The sequence below is a fragment of the Mustela nivalis genome, assembly GCF_964662115.1.
Source record: "Mustela nivalis genome assembly, chromosome: 3".
Taxonomy (NCBI): domain Eukaryota; kingdom Metazoa; phylum Chordata; class Mammalia; order Carnivora; family Mustelidae; genus Mustela; species Mustela nivalis.
The window spans coordinates 102,582,726-102,599,949 of record NC_139022.1 but is presented as its reverse complement, the minus strand read 5'-3'; the positions used below and the strand labels follow the sequence as shown (position 1 = coordinate 102,599,949).

The window sequence follows — 17,224 nt, the reverse complement described above, 5'->3', positions numbered from 1 at the left end:
CTCTTGGGAGGATGGAAAAGGACGTGGTAGGAAATCGCACAGCTCCATAGACTGACTAAATATCATTGAGTTTATATTCAAAATAGATGACTTTTATGGGCATGTAAATTATTTCTTAATACAACTATTAAAAAATTGAACCCTTCTGCCAATTTCTACCTGTACCTCAGTTGGTTATACTAATCTAAGATGTTCCATTGTATTTTCTTTTCTAACCAAAAAATCCCACCTAAACCTATTTTCCACACCCTGTGGTTTTTATAACCCTCCTGATCACAAGTCTCCTTATTCTTTTTAGAAGCCATGTCCTTGTTTGGATCCCAGGTACAGCCAGAACATCACAATTCATTGCTCATCTGTTCATGCTCTCCATTTTACATGGGTGCCTCATTTTTATGAACTATTTTATTTCCCCCCTGATGACTGAAGAGGTCAGCAGTTGCCAGTGATTGTGCCTTCCTTTAGAGCTGCTGTGAGGAGTCAATGTGAAGCTTTGCTCACCAGCTGTTCCCAAAATACGTAAATATCAACCCAAACCACCCTCTGACCTCCAGTGGTGCAACTCCACAAAGACACATTTTATTTGAAAATACTGGATTTAATAGAAAACATCACATTGTAAACAATGATCCATTGATCCATTAGCCTAAGACAGAATGACAGCACAATTATATAAAAGCTCAAGACCAAACACTGGTACCAAACACAGCACTTGAAGAGAGACCTGAGCTGGTCTCTGAAAGATCTTTCCAGAGGAAGCAGCAGCTTCAAACAGGCACAGAAACAGGGAGGGGAAGGCAGCATCCACTCCACGAAGGCTTGAGAGTCAAAAGGCAGAGCAGTAAACTCATGTTGTGAACAAGGAGTGAAGGATAAAGGGGCAAAAGGGCTGTATTTCCCGATGGAACAACAGAGCATGCCTTAGGAACCTGAGCAGGTTGGAAGGGCAGGGTATTTTAAGTGGGGAAAGGCTATTATTAGGCAACTTTAGAAGCATTTGGTATGCTGTCTTGGCACTCACCACTCAGGGCAGCAGGAGAACATGTCACTCGTGTTGTGACTAAACTTTGGCCTAACTGAGCTATTGCCCTGGCCCCTATCTCCTTAGCTGAACACACTGACCCTGTGGCAGGATCTGTTGCCCCAGTGAGACCTTGGAACAAAAACATGGGGCTCTGGGGGAAGAGGATTTCCACCTTCCTCCAGGTGCCAGAGGGTCCCAGAGGGAGGGGAGTTTGACGTGGTTAGGCCCCTTGAGGCTCTGAGTTTATCAGCAAAAGCCTTCTTTTTGGCCCTAGCCACCCAGGTCCTCCTCCCCCAAGGAGTCCTCCAAGTTCATGGAAAGGCCAACTGTGAGAGCAGGAAAAAAAGAAAAAAACAACAACTATGGAAAGAAAGTAAGGAATCATTTTCTTTTCATGGCACTTATAACTGAACAGAAGGTTGAGAGTTTGTTCCTTATCTGGAACAGTGATTCTCAAATGAGAGGCTGGCCTACTACCCAAAGGGCTTTCAAAGGCTCTACTACCCCTAGTTGAGAATCAGTGTACGTAATGGTAGAAATTCCTGACGGGAGTGTGGTTGTACAGGACAACAGTGCCAAAGGCAGAACAAAAGCTAAAAAACCGTAATCTCTGTAGGGCAGACATCAAAATTATGGAGTACATTTTTCTAAGACTTTTTTTTCTAATTAAAGTAAGTTAACAGAACAAGTCCTTCTCCCTGTAGCTACACTCATGACTGGGCTCTGTGCTACATAGCCAAGAACAGTAAGAGTACACATTGATCTGGAGTAACCATACTGGATTAAAGAAATACAATTCTGTCCTCCTAAAGGCCATTTCCAGAATTGCTCTGTCCTAAAGAGATACTCAATGCTAGGATGAACACAGGCTAATCACCATATGGTTTCTCGGAAGACTGGTTTTTCTCTGTTTCTTTCTCTTTGATACTGTACAAGGGATCCACCAACTTGTTATGAACAAGCATTAAACCTGTGAAAAATTAAAAACAAAAGTAGTAAATGCAGGTAGAGGCAGAGTTCCATGATTATGAACAGTAATCTCAGAGCTCTCAAATTTTGTCCTAGTACTAAAAATCATCTTTTCTCTATGGCTCTAAATGATAAAGCTACTAAGAGTAGGAAAAGAATTTATTATTCCCAATAAATGCTAGAATGAATGCTAGAATGAATGCTAGAATCCACAGCCTTCTGTAAATTCATTCTTTAGAGGTGCTGGCTACTGAAAGGTTAATTTTTTCACCAAAGCATAAATTCCTAATTTGCCTGCTTCGTTAATGATGGTTTTCCCCTAAGTTGGCTTAAAGCAGTGTGTCCTTTTTCTTTTGTTTATCTACTTTTAAGTATTTTATTTTTAAGATTTTAAGATTTTATTTATTTAGCAGTGAGAGCACAAGCAGGGGGAGTAGCATAGGGAAAGGGAGAAGCAGGCTCCCCACCAAGCAGGGAGCCTGACTTAGGGCTCGAGCCCAGCACCCTAGGATCATGGCCTGAGCCAAAGGCAGACACTTAACTGACTGAGCCACCCAGGTGCCTCGCAGTGTGTCCTTTTTTAAAATAGAAAGAGATCCTCATGAGAGTTCAGTGCCCTACCTAGAGGGAAAAGGCCTGTATGAGACCTTGAAAGATTAAAAAAAAGAAAAAAAAAAAAAAACCCAGAGCTTCAATAACCCTGCCAAGAGATCACCGCATAGCCCATGGACTACTTTTCATTTCATTGTCTTTTTGCCTCCTTAGAATGAACAGGCCTCCAGAAATAGACCTTTGCAGTCATGGATGGAAGAGCAATGACTCTGTATTCAGGGACCGTTAAGGTTCGGTTTTTATTAAAATCAGAATTGTCTCTGAAAATGGACAGAGCAAGAAAATGAGGTCCACTTCTCACGCCCGGCATACCCCAAATTTGGCCGCCCACTGCCATACCTACCTTTTGCCTCCCCTCACCTTTGAAATACTTGACCGTTTTCACTTTCAGCTCCAGGGTGGCGTCCTCGTCACACACAAACACCGTGCGGGGATGCTGCTGGAAGGCGGATACGGTCCACATGTGGCTCACTCCCTCCTCGATGGCCTTGTATAGGGCAAAGGCCTTGTGAGCACCTGTGATGAGGATCATCACCTGGGGGGTCAGAAAACAAGCCTGTGCCAGAAGAGAATGAGCACTGGGACCCAGAGTCCAGAAACCTGAGTTTTGGTCCCGTCACCACAACTGGCTGTAAGCACTGTTGTTTTTAACAGACCGTTTTATGTTGTTAGCCTGCAGCACACAGTGCTCACTGCTGTCCGCCTTCCCGTGGATCCCCGGAGGCTGGGAGCATCACAATCCCCATGTTCTAAGATGAGGAGATGCACTCCAGGGGCTTAAGTCAGTTCTGATCTGGAGTCAACGCTCTAGGCCACCCTGTGGTGGTGTCTCCTGGTACCTTTGATGACGGCTGCGAACGTGTATGCCAGACAAAGGCCCACGCCACTTATCCCAGCAGTTGGGACACTGAGTCCCAACGGGTCTTAGCCTGGGTGAGTTTTCCCAAGGGCAGTCTGAACAATAGGGGTTCCAACCTGCACCATCTGCTGGGGGCTACAGAAGTGACAGTAATGGTTATATGTGTAGCCCCTGACATTTGATCCCACAAAGGCTGCCCCTTAATCTGGTCACTTTCAATGTCAAGTATTTGACTGATAGGAGTTGAGGTGATGTTTTATGTTCAAATAAATTGAGACTCCCTCAACAGTTAAAATATCAGGAACATAAGCGCTGGAAAGTGATTGTAAAGGAACTCTGCTCTCTCAGTCTCCTCTCACTGTAATTCGATTATACCATGGAGTTGTGAATGGGATTTACTGTTTCTCTCCTAAAAGATGAGACACCAGAGGCATAGAGAGAATGCCACTCTTTTAGTTCTGGATCCCAGAAGTCCTGATTTCCAGACCCAGGTCCTTTCCCCAGATCCCAATATCCTCCCATGACAGGGAGAGCCCTCACACCCTAGTGTATCTAAGCTGTAAGGCCAAACACAGCAGAGTGACCGCCAGAGATACTGGGTCAAGGTCACCCAAGAGAAAGCTGGTAATGTCATTCGTCTCACAAAAGTTCTCTTGAAATAGGGAGCTTTTTTTTAATATATGGAGATGCTTGTTTACAGATCTGGGCAATGAAACAAGCTACAATGTTAATAGCTGCTTCCCACTGAATATACCCCTGAAAGGAAGAGCAAATGCTTTTAAAATTCTAGTGAAAGATAAGAAACTGGAACCACAGAAAATTGATACCCAACTTTCTAGGGAATAACACACTAAAGTGCATTTAGACACTTAGGTTTAAATCACAGTTCTCTGTATTTATGACTCCTCGAGCACAAGGCCATGACCAAAAATATCCTGGGGTAGCAGAGGGAACCCCCTTCAAACAGTGACCTCCGCCACCTGCAGAGAACCAGCAGTCCCTCTTGTACCTGGGCAAAGGCAAATTCCTATTCAGACGTTGAGTAGTGCTGGGCTCCTCTTTGCCTTGAAAAGCTCCACAAGGGCGCATAAGCAGAGGCCAGGGAGCCCGCAGCCTCCCATGCAGCCAGTGTGGAAAGGGTTCTGCTGAGAATAGACTAACAGTTGCCTCCAAAGAGGAGGGAGGACCAGTGAGGATCAGCTGGGATTTTAGCCATATTTTTAGTAACAGTGTAGTCAGGTAGTACCTGTATAGTTGGCAACAAAAAGTCAAGTCCGATCTCCAAGGAAGGTCTGGGCTTCCAGGTGCGCTTACCTCTCTAGCATCCATGAGAGTGCCTACACCCACTGTCAGGGCCATGGTGGGCACCTTGGTGAGATCACCATCAAAGAACCTAGCATTGGCCAGGATGGTGTCCATGGCTAGAGTCTTCACACGGGTTCTGGACACCAGACTGGAGCCCGGTTCATTGAAGGCAATGTGTCCATCAGGGCCAATGCCTGCCGGGAAGAAAAGGCCAGGGCAGCCCTGTCAGTCTCAGGGAGCCAAGAGTTCAAGAACAGACAATTTACCCTGCCCCACCTTGGGTATATAATACCCTTGAAATCCTAGCTCTTTTCTCACTCACCCTGGGCAGGTACATTTTAAGCATAAGGTCCTCTCCTTTCTCTACCTCCTGCCCGTTTCTGTTTGAGGTACACACACGTCCTGGTCACCCTGTGATACCCCTCAGAAAACTAAGTAAAAGGTGCTCCAAATAGCTTCCGCTTCTCTAGGTCACTGAAGGGTAACTTCTCTCTCCTGCCAGTAGTCAGGGGGCCTGCTGCTGGGATAGAGCAAGTAACCAAACTGACTCGACAAGGAGTAGCAAAGTTTATAAAAGCTTAGAACACGAGTGCTCTTAGCCTCTTCCTCTTACTTTGAATTAGAGAATTAAGTCTAGGAACACCTGGGTGGCTCAGTGGGTTAAAGCCTCTGCCTTCGGCTCAGGTCATGATCCAAGGGTCCTGGGATCGAGCCCTGCATCGGGCTCTCTACTTGGCAGGAAGCCTGCTTCCTCCTCTCTCCCTGCCTGCCTCTCTGCCTACTTGTGACCGATCTCTGTCAAATAAATAAATAAAATCTTTAAAAAAAAAAAAAATTAAGTCTAGAGCAGTAAAAGGCAGCCATACTCCTGTGGGCGGCTCCAGAGGTGGCAAAAGATGGAAACATAAGGGAGCACCCAGGGAAGGAACAAAGCACAAACTGACAAGGGGACACCTTGGGTGTCCTGCTTTCTTGCCACTGCTCCAGCTGACCTGGGGCAAGTCACAAAATTTCTCTGGGGTTCAACGGCTATCTATAGTGTGAGGGGTCTGAATGAGGAATCTTCTCCAACTATAGGAGTCTGATTTTAACTGTTCAGGTGAGTCCCATGGACTGATCCATAGAAAACCTTATGACTAGGGAATAGACTTGAGAGTCCCAATCCAAGCATCTCACTTTACCACCAAGGCACGGAAGTGCAGAAAGAGATGTCCAAGATCACATGGCCACTAAAGCACAGCCAAGGCAGGGAGAGAGGGCACCTATGTCTTTCCCTGCCTCCTCAGGGGAATAAATGATTTCCGCTCTTACTAGGGCAATGAGAAAGCTGGTGGGAGACAAGCCTGGGTCCTGTCCTGTCCTTCCATGTGTTCTCAGCACCCTGCACCTGCCCTGGACACGTGCCGCCAAGTGTCAATCTCACCTCCAACGAACAGCTCAATCCCCCCTGCAGCTCTGATCTTCTCTTCAAAGGTGTCACACTCAGCTTGCAGATCAGGTGCATTCCCATCCAGAATGTGGGTGTTTTCTGGGAGGATGTCAATGTGCTTGAAGAAGTTGTTCCACATGAAGGAGTGGTAACTCTCCGGGTGGTCTCGAGGAAGGCCTATGGGACCATGGCAACACTTAGTCATGCCCCAGCTAAGCCAGAGCCACCCTTCCAAGGCGGATACCAGGATGCCCTCAGACCTCCCCAGACACTTTGAGAGGAATGCCCATCAGGGGCCCTGGGGCATCAGTCTGCAATCAGCCATGACTGGCTGAGATCCCTGTGTCCACCCACCACCACCACCTGTGACGGCAGGACTGGACCACACTGACTATACACCGGGAGCCTAAGAAATCCCCTCATTTTCATCTCCTTTTCACAAGGGAGTAACTGTAGACAGGAGGCCAGGGCCACTCTGGGTTTCTGGAGGAGGCCTACAACCTGGGGTTAGAGCTTGGCCCATCTGGGAAAGCAAGTAAGTATACCCCTTAGTATACCCCTGTGCCTCCCATCCCACCATTCATCCCCAGATACACCCCTTAGCCTGAACCCCAACTTGAATACCAGCTGGTTGGAGACAATTATCTCAGGGCTTCCCCAAAACGATTTTTAGCCAAGAAGAGAAAGTTTCAAGTGAGTGAGTGTTTCATTAAACATGAAGAATGTTTAATGTCAGCTGTAAAAAGGAAATTCTGACACTCTACAAGGACAAACCTTGAGGACATTTCATTGAGTGAAATGAGACAGTCACAAAAAGACAAATACTCTGTGATTCCACTTAAATGAAGTATCTGGAGCAGTGAAATTCACAGAAGCACTGAAATGGTGGTTTCTAGGGGCTGGGAGCATGGGCCATGGGCAGTTGGTGTCAAATCGGTATAAAGTTTCAGTTTTGTAAGATGAAGACTTCTGGACATTATTAAAAAAATATTATAGTTTTGAAAGAAAAAGTTCTGGAGATTGGTTACACAACACTGTGAATATACTTAACACTGCTGAACTCTACATATGAAACCGGCTGGATGGTAAATTTACCACAATTGAAACCAAAAATATTCCGAGTGAAGCCTTACAAAATGATGGCAGGGGGGAGGAGCGGGTAGGTGGAAGTGACAGAAGACCAAGGTATAGCTTTCAGCACTGGAAGGGACACTAGTCTCTGCTCCTCTCCCAGTGCCTGGCATAAAGGGGAGCAGGAGGATGAACACTGGAGACAGCAACCAGACAGAAACTGAGGGACAATCCCACCTGTAATCACTGGTTACAGAAAGAAATGGCACGGAGTCGGGGAGGAGGTCTAACATTCACAATGCTTGCTCTGTACAAGAGGCTTCCGTATCTGTTAGATCACATAATGCTTATGACCTAAGGTCAGCCTTCAAAGCATTGTATAGCTGAGTACACCAAGGCCTGGAAGAGACAGCTTTCGCTAACTGAACTTAGCACCAAACATCACTGGTTCCCGGAGACCTCCCTATTCCTCTCCTGGAATCAGGGAAGACCTGGAAAGAGACAGACTCACCCACATACTCGTCCATGTTGAAGGTCTTCACATATCTGAAGGACAGGTCTCCATTCTTAAAGTACTCAATGAGCTTCTTGTAGCAGCCAATAGGGGTACTCCCTGTGAGAGAGGCCACAGCCATGAACACCCTTCGGCTCCCAGCTCCTGATGACTCCCAGGAAAGAGGGCTACTCAACAGGGAGAACCTGGCAGATCTCAAGTCCTCCCCCGGTGCCCCAATCCTAACGGCCATCCCATCAGTGCTTCTGAAGGCCAGCTCCCCACTAGACTGGAAGCTCCAGGAGGCCAGGGCTATGTCTGTCTTGTCTGCTGCTGAATCCCAACACTCAGCGCACTGCTGACTGGAATGACTGGAATTAGTAACCTGAGTAAACGTCACACTGACCTATTCCATGAGCACCTCGTATGGGAGACAGTGGGTCACATGACAGGAACACAGAGGGCAGAGAGACACAGCAGCCATTTGGAACGAGCTCACTGGCTAGGACTGGGACATGAAGCAGTATGTCAGCTGTGACCAGGTTAAGTCTGTGGGTTCAGGGAAGACTTCCCTGAGGAGCAGCATACTCCGGTGAGTTGAGTCTCAAAAAAGTCAAGGTCATAAAGCACACGAAAAAAGCAGGAGGACCTCTGTAGAATGAAGAACTAAATATGCATGAAGTCTGGACACTGGATTATTGGGGGGGGGACTATTAAAAGATAAATATGGACAATGAGGAAAAAAAGTTACTAGCATCTCTGTATATCAGATGATATTACGGAATGACTTTTTTAATAGGTGATAACTATTGTAGTTAGGTAAGAGAATGTCCATGTTCTGAAGAGACAGATGCCAAAAGATTTAGAGATCAAGTGTCAGGTTTAGGACTTATTTTCAACTGGCTCATAAAAAAAATGTGTGTGTGTGTGTGTGTGTGTGTGTGTGTGTGTGTGTATGTAAATGTGACAAATATTAGCAATGGGCAAGCCCAGGAAAATGGCACTGTGCTATTCTTTTAGCTTTTGTGAATATTTAAAATTTTTTAAAGAAGATGGAGAGAAAAAAGCCGCACCCAAATCAGATCTCTCTTCTCAAAGCCTACTAATGACTTCTCATTTCACTGGGTAATAACTGGTCCTAACAAAGTCTCTGTAAGGTGGCCCTGGGTCACCACCCTCACCCGTCCTCATCCTGCTCCAGGCAATTCCACCTCAGCCCTCACAGCTGTTCCTTCAGGTCCCTGCATGACTCTCACCTCTTCTGGCTTTTACTCAGATGTCGCCTTCTCAGGGGGCCTTCCCTGCCACCCTATGTAACACTGCCGAGCCCCACCCCTGCCTCAACACTCCCTGTTCTCCCCACCCCCACCCCCACCCCCGGCCCACCGTGCTCCCTGCTTCATTTTCTTCCTTTACTCATTGCCATCTAATATACTCTGTATTTTGTCAAGTAACTTGCTTATTAACTCTCCCTCCTACTATCATTTAAGCTTCAGGAAGGCGGGAGTTTGTCTTTTTTGTTTGTCGTATCCCCAGCACCTAGAAGAGCTTGGCATACGGTGGGCATTCATCCGTGGGTCTACGGTGGGCATTCATCCGTGGGTCAAAGTTCCCTCCCTGCCCCCATCACCAGTCTGCCCCTGTGCCAGGGCCTCAGCCACGCCTGAGCCACACAGCCTCCCTGGACTTCCCCTGAACTTCGTCATATCCACCTTCCAAACTTCTAGCTTTCCCCTCCATTCTGTGAGCTCCCCATTATCTAGCCAATAAATTCCTCTCCTGCTTATGTCAGCCAGAGCTGCTTTTTTGCTTTCCACCCGGAGCCCCCGACTGGTGTTTCCCCTAACGGAAGCCATGTTCCAGGGAACCCAGATGGAAATGCTGTGTTGGTTCGAGGACGACAGTCAGGAAGGGGCCAGGTCTCAGAGGGCCCCGAAGGCCACACTGAGGAGCAGAGATCTGACTGTGCAGGTGATGGGGAATTGGGGATTTGGGAGGGATCTCAGCAGAAGCAGAGACTCTGACCCAGAGAAGCTCCACAGTTAGAAAACAGGATGTTAGTGCAGCCCTTCCTGGGCCTGAGATGTTAGTGGTTTTGCAAATACGTGCAGATACTGCTCCCACAAACCTCTAGTGCAGAGGCCCGCAAACTTCATCCCGCAGCCCACATTGGACAGCCTGCCTGTTTTTATACAGCCCATCAGGTAAGAATGGTTTTTACACTTCTTAAGTTTATAAAGAGTGTGACTTTGTGACATGCGAGAATTATATGAACTCAGACTTCAGTGCCCATCAGGTTTCATGGGTAGATGGCCAGGCACATTGGTTTATGTGTTGTCTGCGGCTGCTTCTGAGCCACAAGGACAGTTACGTAGTTGTGACAGAGGCTGTATGGCCACAGAAGCATCAAATATTAACGATGTGACCATTCACAGAAAAACTTGGAAAAGTTCAAGAAAAACTTGGAAGGCCCCTGCTCTAGTGAATGGGACACTGGGGCAAATCCCCCCAAACTTGGAGAGAAAGAATCAGGACATATGCCTTGAGGAGCTGGGGTAAAAGAAATATCCTCCCATGAAGGCAACAAGCTGATTTTTTCATAAGAGACTGAGACTGGGGTGTTGAGCGTCTGCCTTCAGCTCAGATCATGATCCCAGGATCAGCCCCACATCAGGCTCCCTGCTTCTCCCTCCCCCACTCCCCCTGCTTAGGTTCCCTCTCTATCTCTCTGTGTGTCAAATAAATTAAAACTTTAGGGGAAGAAAAAAAAACCTTTTCACATAGGTCCTATATCTAGTTAAACCTTACAGAAAATGCTTTGAGTGGATGATCTTCTCAATTCTCCCATGGATGGTGCTCAGCGCACAGTACTCCAGATGCACAGAAGTTCATTCATTACATAAAATGTATGCCTGAAGGATTTAATTCTGTTAAGAACTCCTAGACTCCCGGGGCGCCTGGGTGGCTCAGTGGTTTGGGCTGCTGCCTTCGGCTCGGGTCATGATCTCAGGGTCCTGGGATCGAGCCCCGCATCGGGCTCTCTGCTCCGCAGGAAGCCTGCTTCCCTCTCTCTCTCTCTGCCTGCCTCTCTGCCTACTTGTGATCTGTCTGTCAAATAAATAAATAAAATCTTTAAAAAAAAAAAAAAAAGAACTCCTAGACTCCCAAGACAGCCTGTTGAGGACAGGGCTGACTTAGAATGGAGCCTAAAAATCTTCTTGCCTAACCAAGATCCCTTCTACTCCAGAACTCTTCAGGAGCAGGCAGCATCTAAACCAAACTATAAAGGAAGCCGTGTCCTCTTGTTTTGCATTTTCAGGAAGCAGGGCTGTTCACTCATTGCGCCAGCACCTAAGAGCCCTCCCTGTAAGTCCTTTGGTTCAGTGAGCCGACGTACCCAGACCCCTAAAAGCCCTAATGCCCACTCACTCCCCGACAATCCACAGCACCCTCTCCATCCCCCAACGCACCAGTGGGAAGTCCCAGGGTGAAATACTTGTCTGGCCCTGGGTTAAACTGGATGATGCGATTCCTTATGTATTTGGCTGCCCATTCGCTGGCCTGAGAATAATGGTCCAGGATGATGAGCTTCATCTTGTCCTGTAGGGGGCAGGTGACAACAGGAATCAGTGGTAAGGGAGAGGGAGATAGGGATGCAGGTGTCTGGGGAGAGGGGAGAAGCCCTTCTCACCCAGCAACAACCTCTCCCCTGGGTTGTCTGAGCAAGGAAGAGGAAGAACCCAACTTTCCTTTAACAGAGGAATTAATAAACTGGGCCAAGTGCCTCCACCACCCACCAGGAGGCGCTGCTGTGAGACAGACCGGGGTTCTAATCTCAGTTCCTCCATTTACCAACCACAGGACCTTGGTCAAAGGACTCAAGTTCTCCTAGCCTCTTTCTTCGTACGTGAAAATAGGAACAAGAGGACCTAGCCGACAAATTTCACGACGGTGAATATTAAGTAAGGTTGTATGTAAACCACACAATATTCAATATGTTGGCTACAGTAGTTCGACCCAGCCCTCTTTCCCCACTTCTCCAGCACTACACGCTGGATATTCTGTACCCACGGCCTCTTCCTCAGTAGAGGGGTCATGGGATCATACGGGGCCACTCTTGCAGGTGAGACCTATGGGGTCTGCCTGGAGAGGTGTATTCTCCTGCAGCCCTGGAGAGGGGTGCTCCCGCCGGCCTGCCTTGCTCTGTGGACCCTCAGTTTCCCCCAGTGCACACGGGGCCAATGTAATCGCCCCTCACTGCGATCAGTCAGAGTGGGAGGAGGAGGTGGCAGTCTGGGTCCCCCGAAGGATACAGGAGTATTTTCCCGACAACGATGGCGATCCCATCGCCCCTCCGGCGCTGCACCGGGAAAGGGGGTCCCGGCAGCTCGCTGGGCTCCCGGCTCCTGGGGACCGGAATCTGGGGCAGGGCCTCGACCCCCGCCCGCGCCCACCCTCTAGGAGGGTCCCCGCCAGCCCTGCTCCCCACTTACTCCGACACCTCCCGCCGCGGCTGCAGCAACTGTACCGGCGGCCCCGCCCCGCGCGGGTCACGTGGCCCCGGGTCACGCGGAACCGCTCTCCAGCGGAGCGGCTGACTGCGGGGCTGTCCGCCGGGCCCTGGCCGCGGGCGGACTCTGCCCTGCGTGGGGTTAGCCATCGTCTCCTCTCCACTCCAGGAGCGCGCAGGCCTGGGAGCAGCTGTAGGAGGCGAGGCTTGGAGACCGGTTTTGTGCAGCCCGGAGACTTGGGGACCCCAGGTGGCCCCAAGGAATGAAGTGCCCCGGCCTGGGGGCTGGAGTCAGGTCCTTAGTGCTGGGCGGAGGGAGGGGGAAGGAGAAGCAAAATCGCTTACTTAGAGTCTCCAGGGTTGGGCCAGGCTCTGCCTTCAGTTTAACTTTTTTTAGATGTCATTTTTTTAACCTAAATATTACAACTTTTTTGCTTTAAAAATAATTGGATTTTTCTTCCATTAATCTTAATCTTCACAGCAGCCTATATTAGAGAAAGAGGGAGGTCCCTGGTCTCCCCAGCCCCCCACCCAAGATAACATTGCTAAGAGTTTAGGCCACATTTCCACATTGTTTTTCCCTGAAGATACCTAACATTTTACAGAACTGGGAACACACCACACATAACGTCCCCAGGGAGCTAGGTGGCCTTATTCCACAGGTCCTGATGTTGGTCTCACCCCCCCCCCCCCGGGGACCTCCCTGTGTGGGGGGGTGCAGCTCCAGCCCAGCTTGATAGAGGGGGTGTTACTCTGGTGAGGCCCTGATGAGATGAGGGGATGGAGCTAATCCCTCCACAGTTCTAAGACTTATTCTTTGGCTTCAGGGTTGGTTTAGTCATCTAAAAAAAAAAAAAAAAAAAAAAAATGCAGCCAGAAACCTCATCCCAGCTTGGGCACTCTAGATGTTTCACAACCCCAATCTCCAAATGCAGCAGATAAGGGGGCCTGGTGTGCAGCCACTGCATTCAGATCGTTCCAGAAAGAGTGACTTCATGTGACTTTAATTGGGCCTGGGGCCCTCACTTGCCCTTCCTGGAGGGAACCAGTTCCAGGTCTCTCTTAACCCTGGCAGGTCCGGAGTCAGCTAGGGGACAAATCAGGAAGATCTGGTCTAGTCAAGCCCTGGTTCTTGAGTGAGTGACTCAAGCAAATGACTCAACTTCTCCAGCTCCCTATTTTCTCCTCTAGAACGCAGGAACTAAATGGGAATAAGTAATCCTGACCTCAGGTATCTGTTGTGAGTACTGGATGGAACAGTAGCATAGCTTGGCATTCAAGGCCAGCCGTGGTTACCCCTTATGGCCTCCTTACAACCTACTTTCTGCCCTAACCTCCTGCCTCGTCGTGGTCCTCCCACTGCATGCCTGGGTTTGAACTTACCTATGCCCATTCTTCCATCCTCTTATTTTAGAACTGAAATGGACTTATTCAAAGAATTGTGGATTCATCCTTACAGTGGAACACTCTGCAGTTTTTGTGGATGGATGTTTTCGTACTCTTTCGTTATCCTTGCTGTGAGTAAACACATTGCCCCAGAAAATCCTGCTTGGGCCCTGGGGTTCACGTGGGTTTTGTGAGGCTGGTCCTAGCCTCTGGCCTAATCAATTAGAGAGCTCCATGGCCCTGGCCGTGATTGATTCAGGGATTCAGACGAGGAAGATACGAACCCAACAGCCACTCACAGCCTCCCTTCTCCTTTGCTGCTTCCCACTGTAGCCTCTGGAACGTTAGCTACTCTCCCAGCTTCTCAGCCAGGAAGTGGCCAGGTAACCTAGTTCTGGCCAACGAAGTCAAAAGACGGCTCTGGGAAGATACTCTACTTTCTGAGAAAAATGACATGCTTGCAAAACAAACTATCTGTGTTCCTTCCCTTTTCTTCCTGCCTCGAAGGCAGATGTGATACCTGGAGCTGGAAAAGCCATTTTATGACCATGAGGCAACTAGACTAAAAATAGAGTGGAGAATAGAAAGAACATAAGTCCTTGATATTTGACCAGTGCTGGGACTCCTGCTTCTGGACTTCTTCTAAATAAGTCATAAATATCCTATGGTTTAAATGTTAAGCCACTGTTAGTACTGAGTTTTCTGTAACTGAAGTTGAAAACATGACTCATCATTACAGTGGATGACTCAGGTCTTCCTCAGGGTTTGTGATGGTATTTTGGGAAGATACATTGTGGGGAGCTGTAAAATCCAGGAAAGCTTAGAGCTACCAGTGAGAAAAGTAGAACCAAGAGAAGAGACACAGAACCCTGATGACATCACTTGAACCACTTAGATCTAGCCATGTCTGAAGCCAAATATATCCCATTAAGTTTAATGACTGGGTGAATGAATTAGTGAAAACATAATTTTTTTTTTTTACCCTGAGGCTAGTTAGAGGAAATTCTGGAAGGATACTTGGTTACCTATATTGCTGCATAATAGATGATCCCAAAACTTAGTGGCTGAAAACAGTAAGTCCAATAGGAGCCAAAGAGAAATGTACTATGAAGCCATGAAAAGACTAGGAAGGAAACTCAAAGATGTGTCACAGAGAGAAATTGATCTGAATAGGCTATGTCTGCTATAATATTCCAACGATATAATATTCTGGAAAAGGCAAAACTAGAGAGTAGAAAGATCAGTAATTGGGGAGGAAGCTGTTAGGGAGGAGGAAGGCATGAATAAATGGAGTCCAGAGAAATTTTAGGGCAGTGAAACTGTTCTGTATGATGCTGTCAGGGTGAATACGTGTCTCTCTACCTGTACAAACCCAGGGAATGTACGAGAATGAATCCTGATGAAAATAGTGGGCTTTGGCTGATTACAACATGTCAGTATGGGTTCATCATACAAATAACAAGTGTTTATTATATTTATAATAACACACATGCCCCCCTCTGGTAGGAGATGGTAACAATGCGGGAGGCTGTGCGTCTGTGGGGACAGGAGGCATTGAGGCATTCTCTGAACCTTCCTCTCAATTTTGCTGTAAACCTAAAACTGCTCTAAAAAAATCCTTTAGGGTGCCTTGGTGGCTCGGTCAGTTAAGCATCTGCCTTCAGCTTGGGTCCTGATCTCAGGGTCCTGGGATCTCAGGATCCTGCATGGGGCTCCTTGCTCAGTGGGGAGCCTGCTTCTCTCTTTGCCCCTCCTCCCATTCATTCTCTCAATCTCTCTCTCACTGTCTCAAATAAATAAAATCTTAAAAAAATAAAAAATCCTTTGAAAACCATTTATTTTTTATGATCTCTCCTGGTTTCTGTATGCTAGATATTCAACAGGGTACAGTAGAGATGGTGAATAGAGCCTTGAATATAAGACTCGAAGCCTGAAGCTGGAATCCTGAGGCTCGTTTACCCATGTCTGGTGGTTGATGCTGGCTGTTGGCAGAAACACTCGCCTAAGGGCCTCTCCTTGTGGCCTGGGCTTCCTCACAACATGGCGGCTGGGTTCCGAGGGCAAGCATATGGGACAGACCTGGGTACCATAGTGTGGAATGGACTCCAGACCCATACTGTCTGGATTTGAATCCCAGCTCTACTGCTTGCTGATTGGGTAGTTTATGCTAAGTCACTTAATTCCTCCATGCCCTTATTGCTTCATCCATAAAAAAGGAAAAATATCTTCCTTATAGTATTTACTATTATAATGAAGAATGATTACCTCAGGGAGGAATACATGATTTAATAGATGTAAGGTGCTTAGAATAATGCCTGGCATAGAGTTAGCCCTCGCTAAAGGGATCATTTTGAGATGGGTCTTGAAACAGAATTAGGATTTGGTCAGTGAAGAAGAGGAGGATGTCACTGCAGGCATCAGGGGAGCAAAAGCATGGAGGCACAGAGGCCGCAGCCGAGGTGTTCACCAATGTAAAAAATAAAAACACGGAACACCCAATTAAATTTGAATTATTCCTAATTGCCTACAAGTATATACTTTGAGATTTTAAAAATTATAAAAAACACACTTGTTTTTCTTTCTTCCTTTCTTTCTTTCTTTCTTTCTTTCTTTCTTTCTTTCTTTTTTTATTTCTTTCTTTCTTTTCTTTTCTTTTTTTTTTTTTTTTTTTAGGATATACTTATTTATTTGAGAGAAAGAATGCAGGGTGGGGAGAGGAGTAGAGGGAGAGAGAAAATCTTAAACAGACTCCCTGCTAAGTGTGGAGCCTGACTCGGGGCTGGATTCCACGACCCCTGAGATCATGACCAAGACCAAAATCAAGAGTTAGATCCTGGGGCGCCTGGGTGGCTCAGTGGGTTAAGCCGCTGCCTTAGGTTCAGGTCATGATCTCAGGGTCCTGGGATCAAGCCCCACATTGGGCTTTCTGCTCAGCAGGTAGCCTGCTTCCCTTCCTCTCTCTCTGCCTGCCTCTCTGCCTACTTGTGATCTCTCACTGTCAAATAAATAAATAAAATATTAAAAAAAAAAAAAAGCATTAGATCCTTAACCCACAGAGCCACCCGGGTGCCCCAAGACATAGTTATTCTAAAAACAGGTTTGTTATTTATCTGAAATAAATTAGAAGTATCTGAATTATGTACCTATTTATTTCATTATATTTCCCTGGTGATTTGGCTCTCCTTAATGGTTCCTTGTTTTGAAGAATTTGCTTATACAGTTCCCTGAAGTTACTGTCTATGTTCCATTTACATTTTAACATGATTTCTGTGGTGGTCATATTCAACTTATTCTGTTCTTGGCCAGTGAGAAATCATGCTCAGCGTTGGCATTACGAGCCAGGATACGGAAGGCATACTTATGAAGAGTTCACATCACTAAGAATTGCTCTTCAAATGAGATTGGTTGAAGGACATAATATCATCATCTTTCATAGCATAACCTGCTTTTCCACTCTTTCGGATTACATTGCATCTCTCGATCAATAACTCTGTGAAGTGTCCACTAACAAAAAGGAGCATTGCCATCAATTTCTATTCCTTTTTTCTTCAGTACTGCACATGTTG

The 17,224-nt window shown here is 47.1% G+C and overlaps 1 protein-coding gene and 1 long non-coding RNA gene across 3 annotated transcripts; one reads left to right on the top strand and one right to left on the bottom strand.

Moving 5' to 3' along the window:
- Positions 1-577: 577 nt before the first annotated feature.
- GNPDA1 (glucosamine-6-phosphate deaminase 1) lies at positions 578-12,857 on the bottom strand. Of its 2 annotated transcripts, none has more exons than XM_082725305.1 (7): positions 12,256-12,857; positions 11,233-11,362; positions 7,781-7,882; positions 6,193-6,375; positions 4,779-4,963; positions 2,966-3,161; positions 578-1,994 (listed from the first exon to the last, which is right to left on the bottom strand). In XM_082725305.1, exons 2-7 carry the CDS (start codon positions 11,354-11,356, stop codon positions 1,894-1,896), a joined length of 891 nt encoding a protein of 296 aa, XP_082581431.1. In that variant the 5' UTR covers positions 11,357-11,362; positions 12,256-12,857; the 3' UTR covers positions 578-1,893. The 2 variants fall into 2 exon arrangements, with proteins under 2 accessions (XP_082581431.1, XP_082581432.1); XM_082725306.1 differs by having other exon boundaries at positions 2,966-3,140.
- On the top strand, positions 11,376-15,597 carry LOC309862017. The gene is made up of 3 exons (XR_014310285.1): positions 11,376-11,724; positions 13,687-13,789; positions 13,992-15,597. It is a non-coding gene; the product is annotated as an uncharacterized lncRNA (long non-coding RNA).
- The last annotated feature ends 1,627 nt before the right edge of the window (positions 15,598-17,224 follow it).

Excerpts from the sequence above, each read along its gene's own strand:
- GNPDA1 (XM_082725305.1), bottom strand. The coding sequence starts at position 11,356 with ATGAAGCTCATCATCCTGGACCATTATTCTCAGGCCAGCGAATGGGCA. Across the intron at positions 7,883-11,232 it reads CACCCTGGGACTTCCCACTG|GGAGTACCCCTATTGGCTGC; the intron begins GTGCGTTGGGGG and ends CCTCTCTCACAG. Across the intron at positions 1,995-2,965 it reads AACGGTCAAGTATTTCAAAG|GTTTAATGCTTGTTCATAAC; the intron begins GTGAGGGGAGGC and ends AATTTTTCACAG.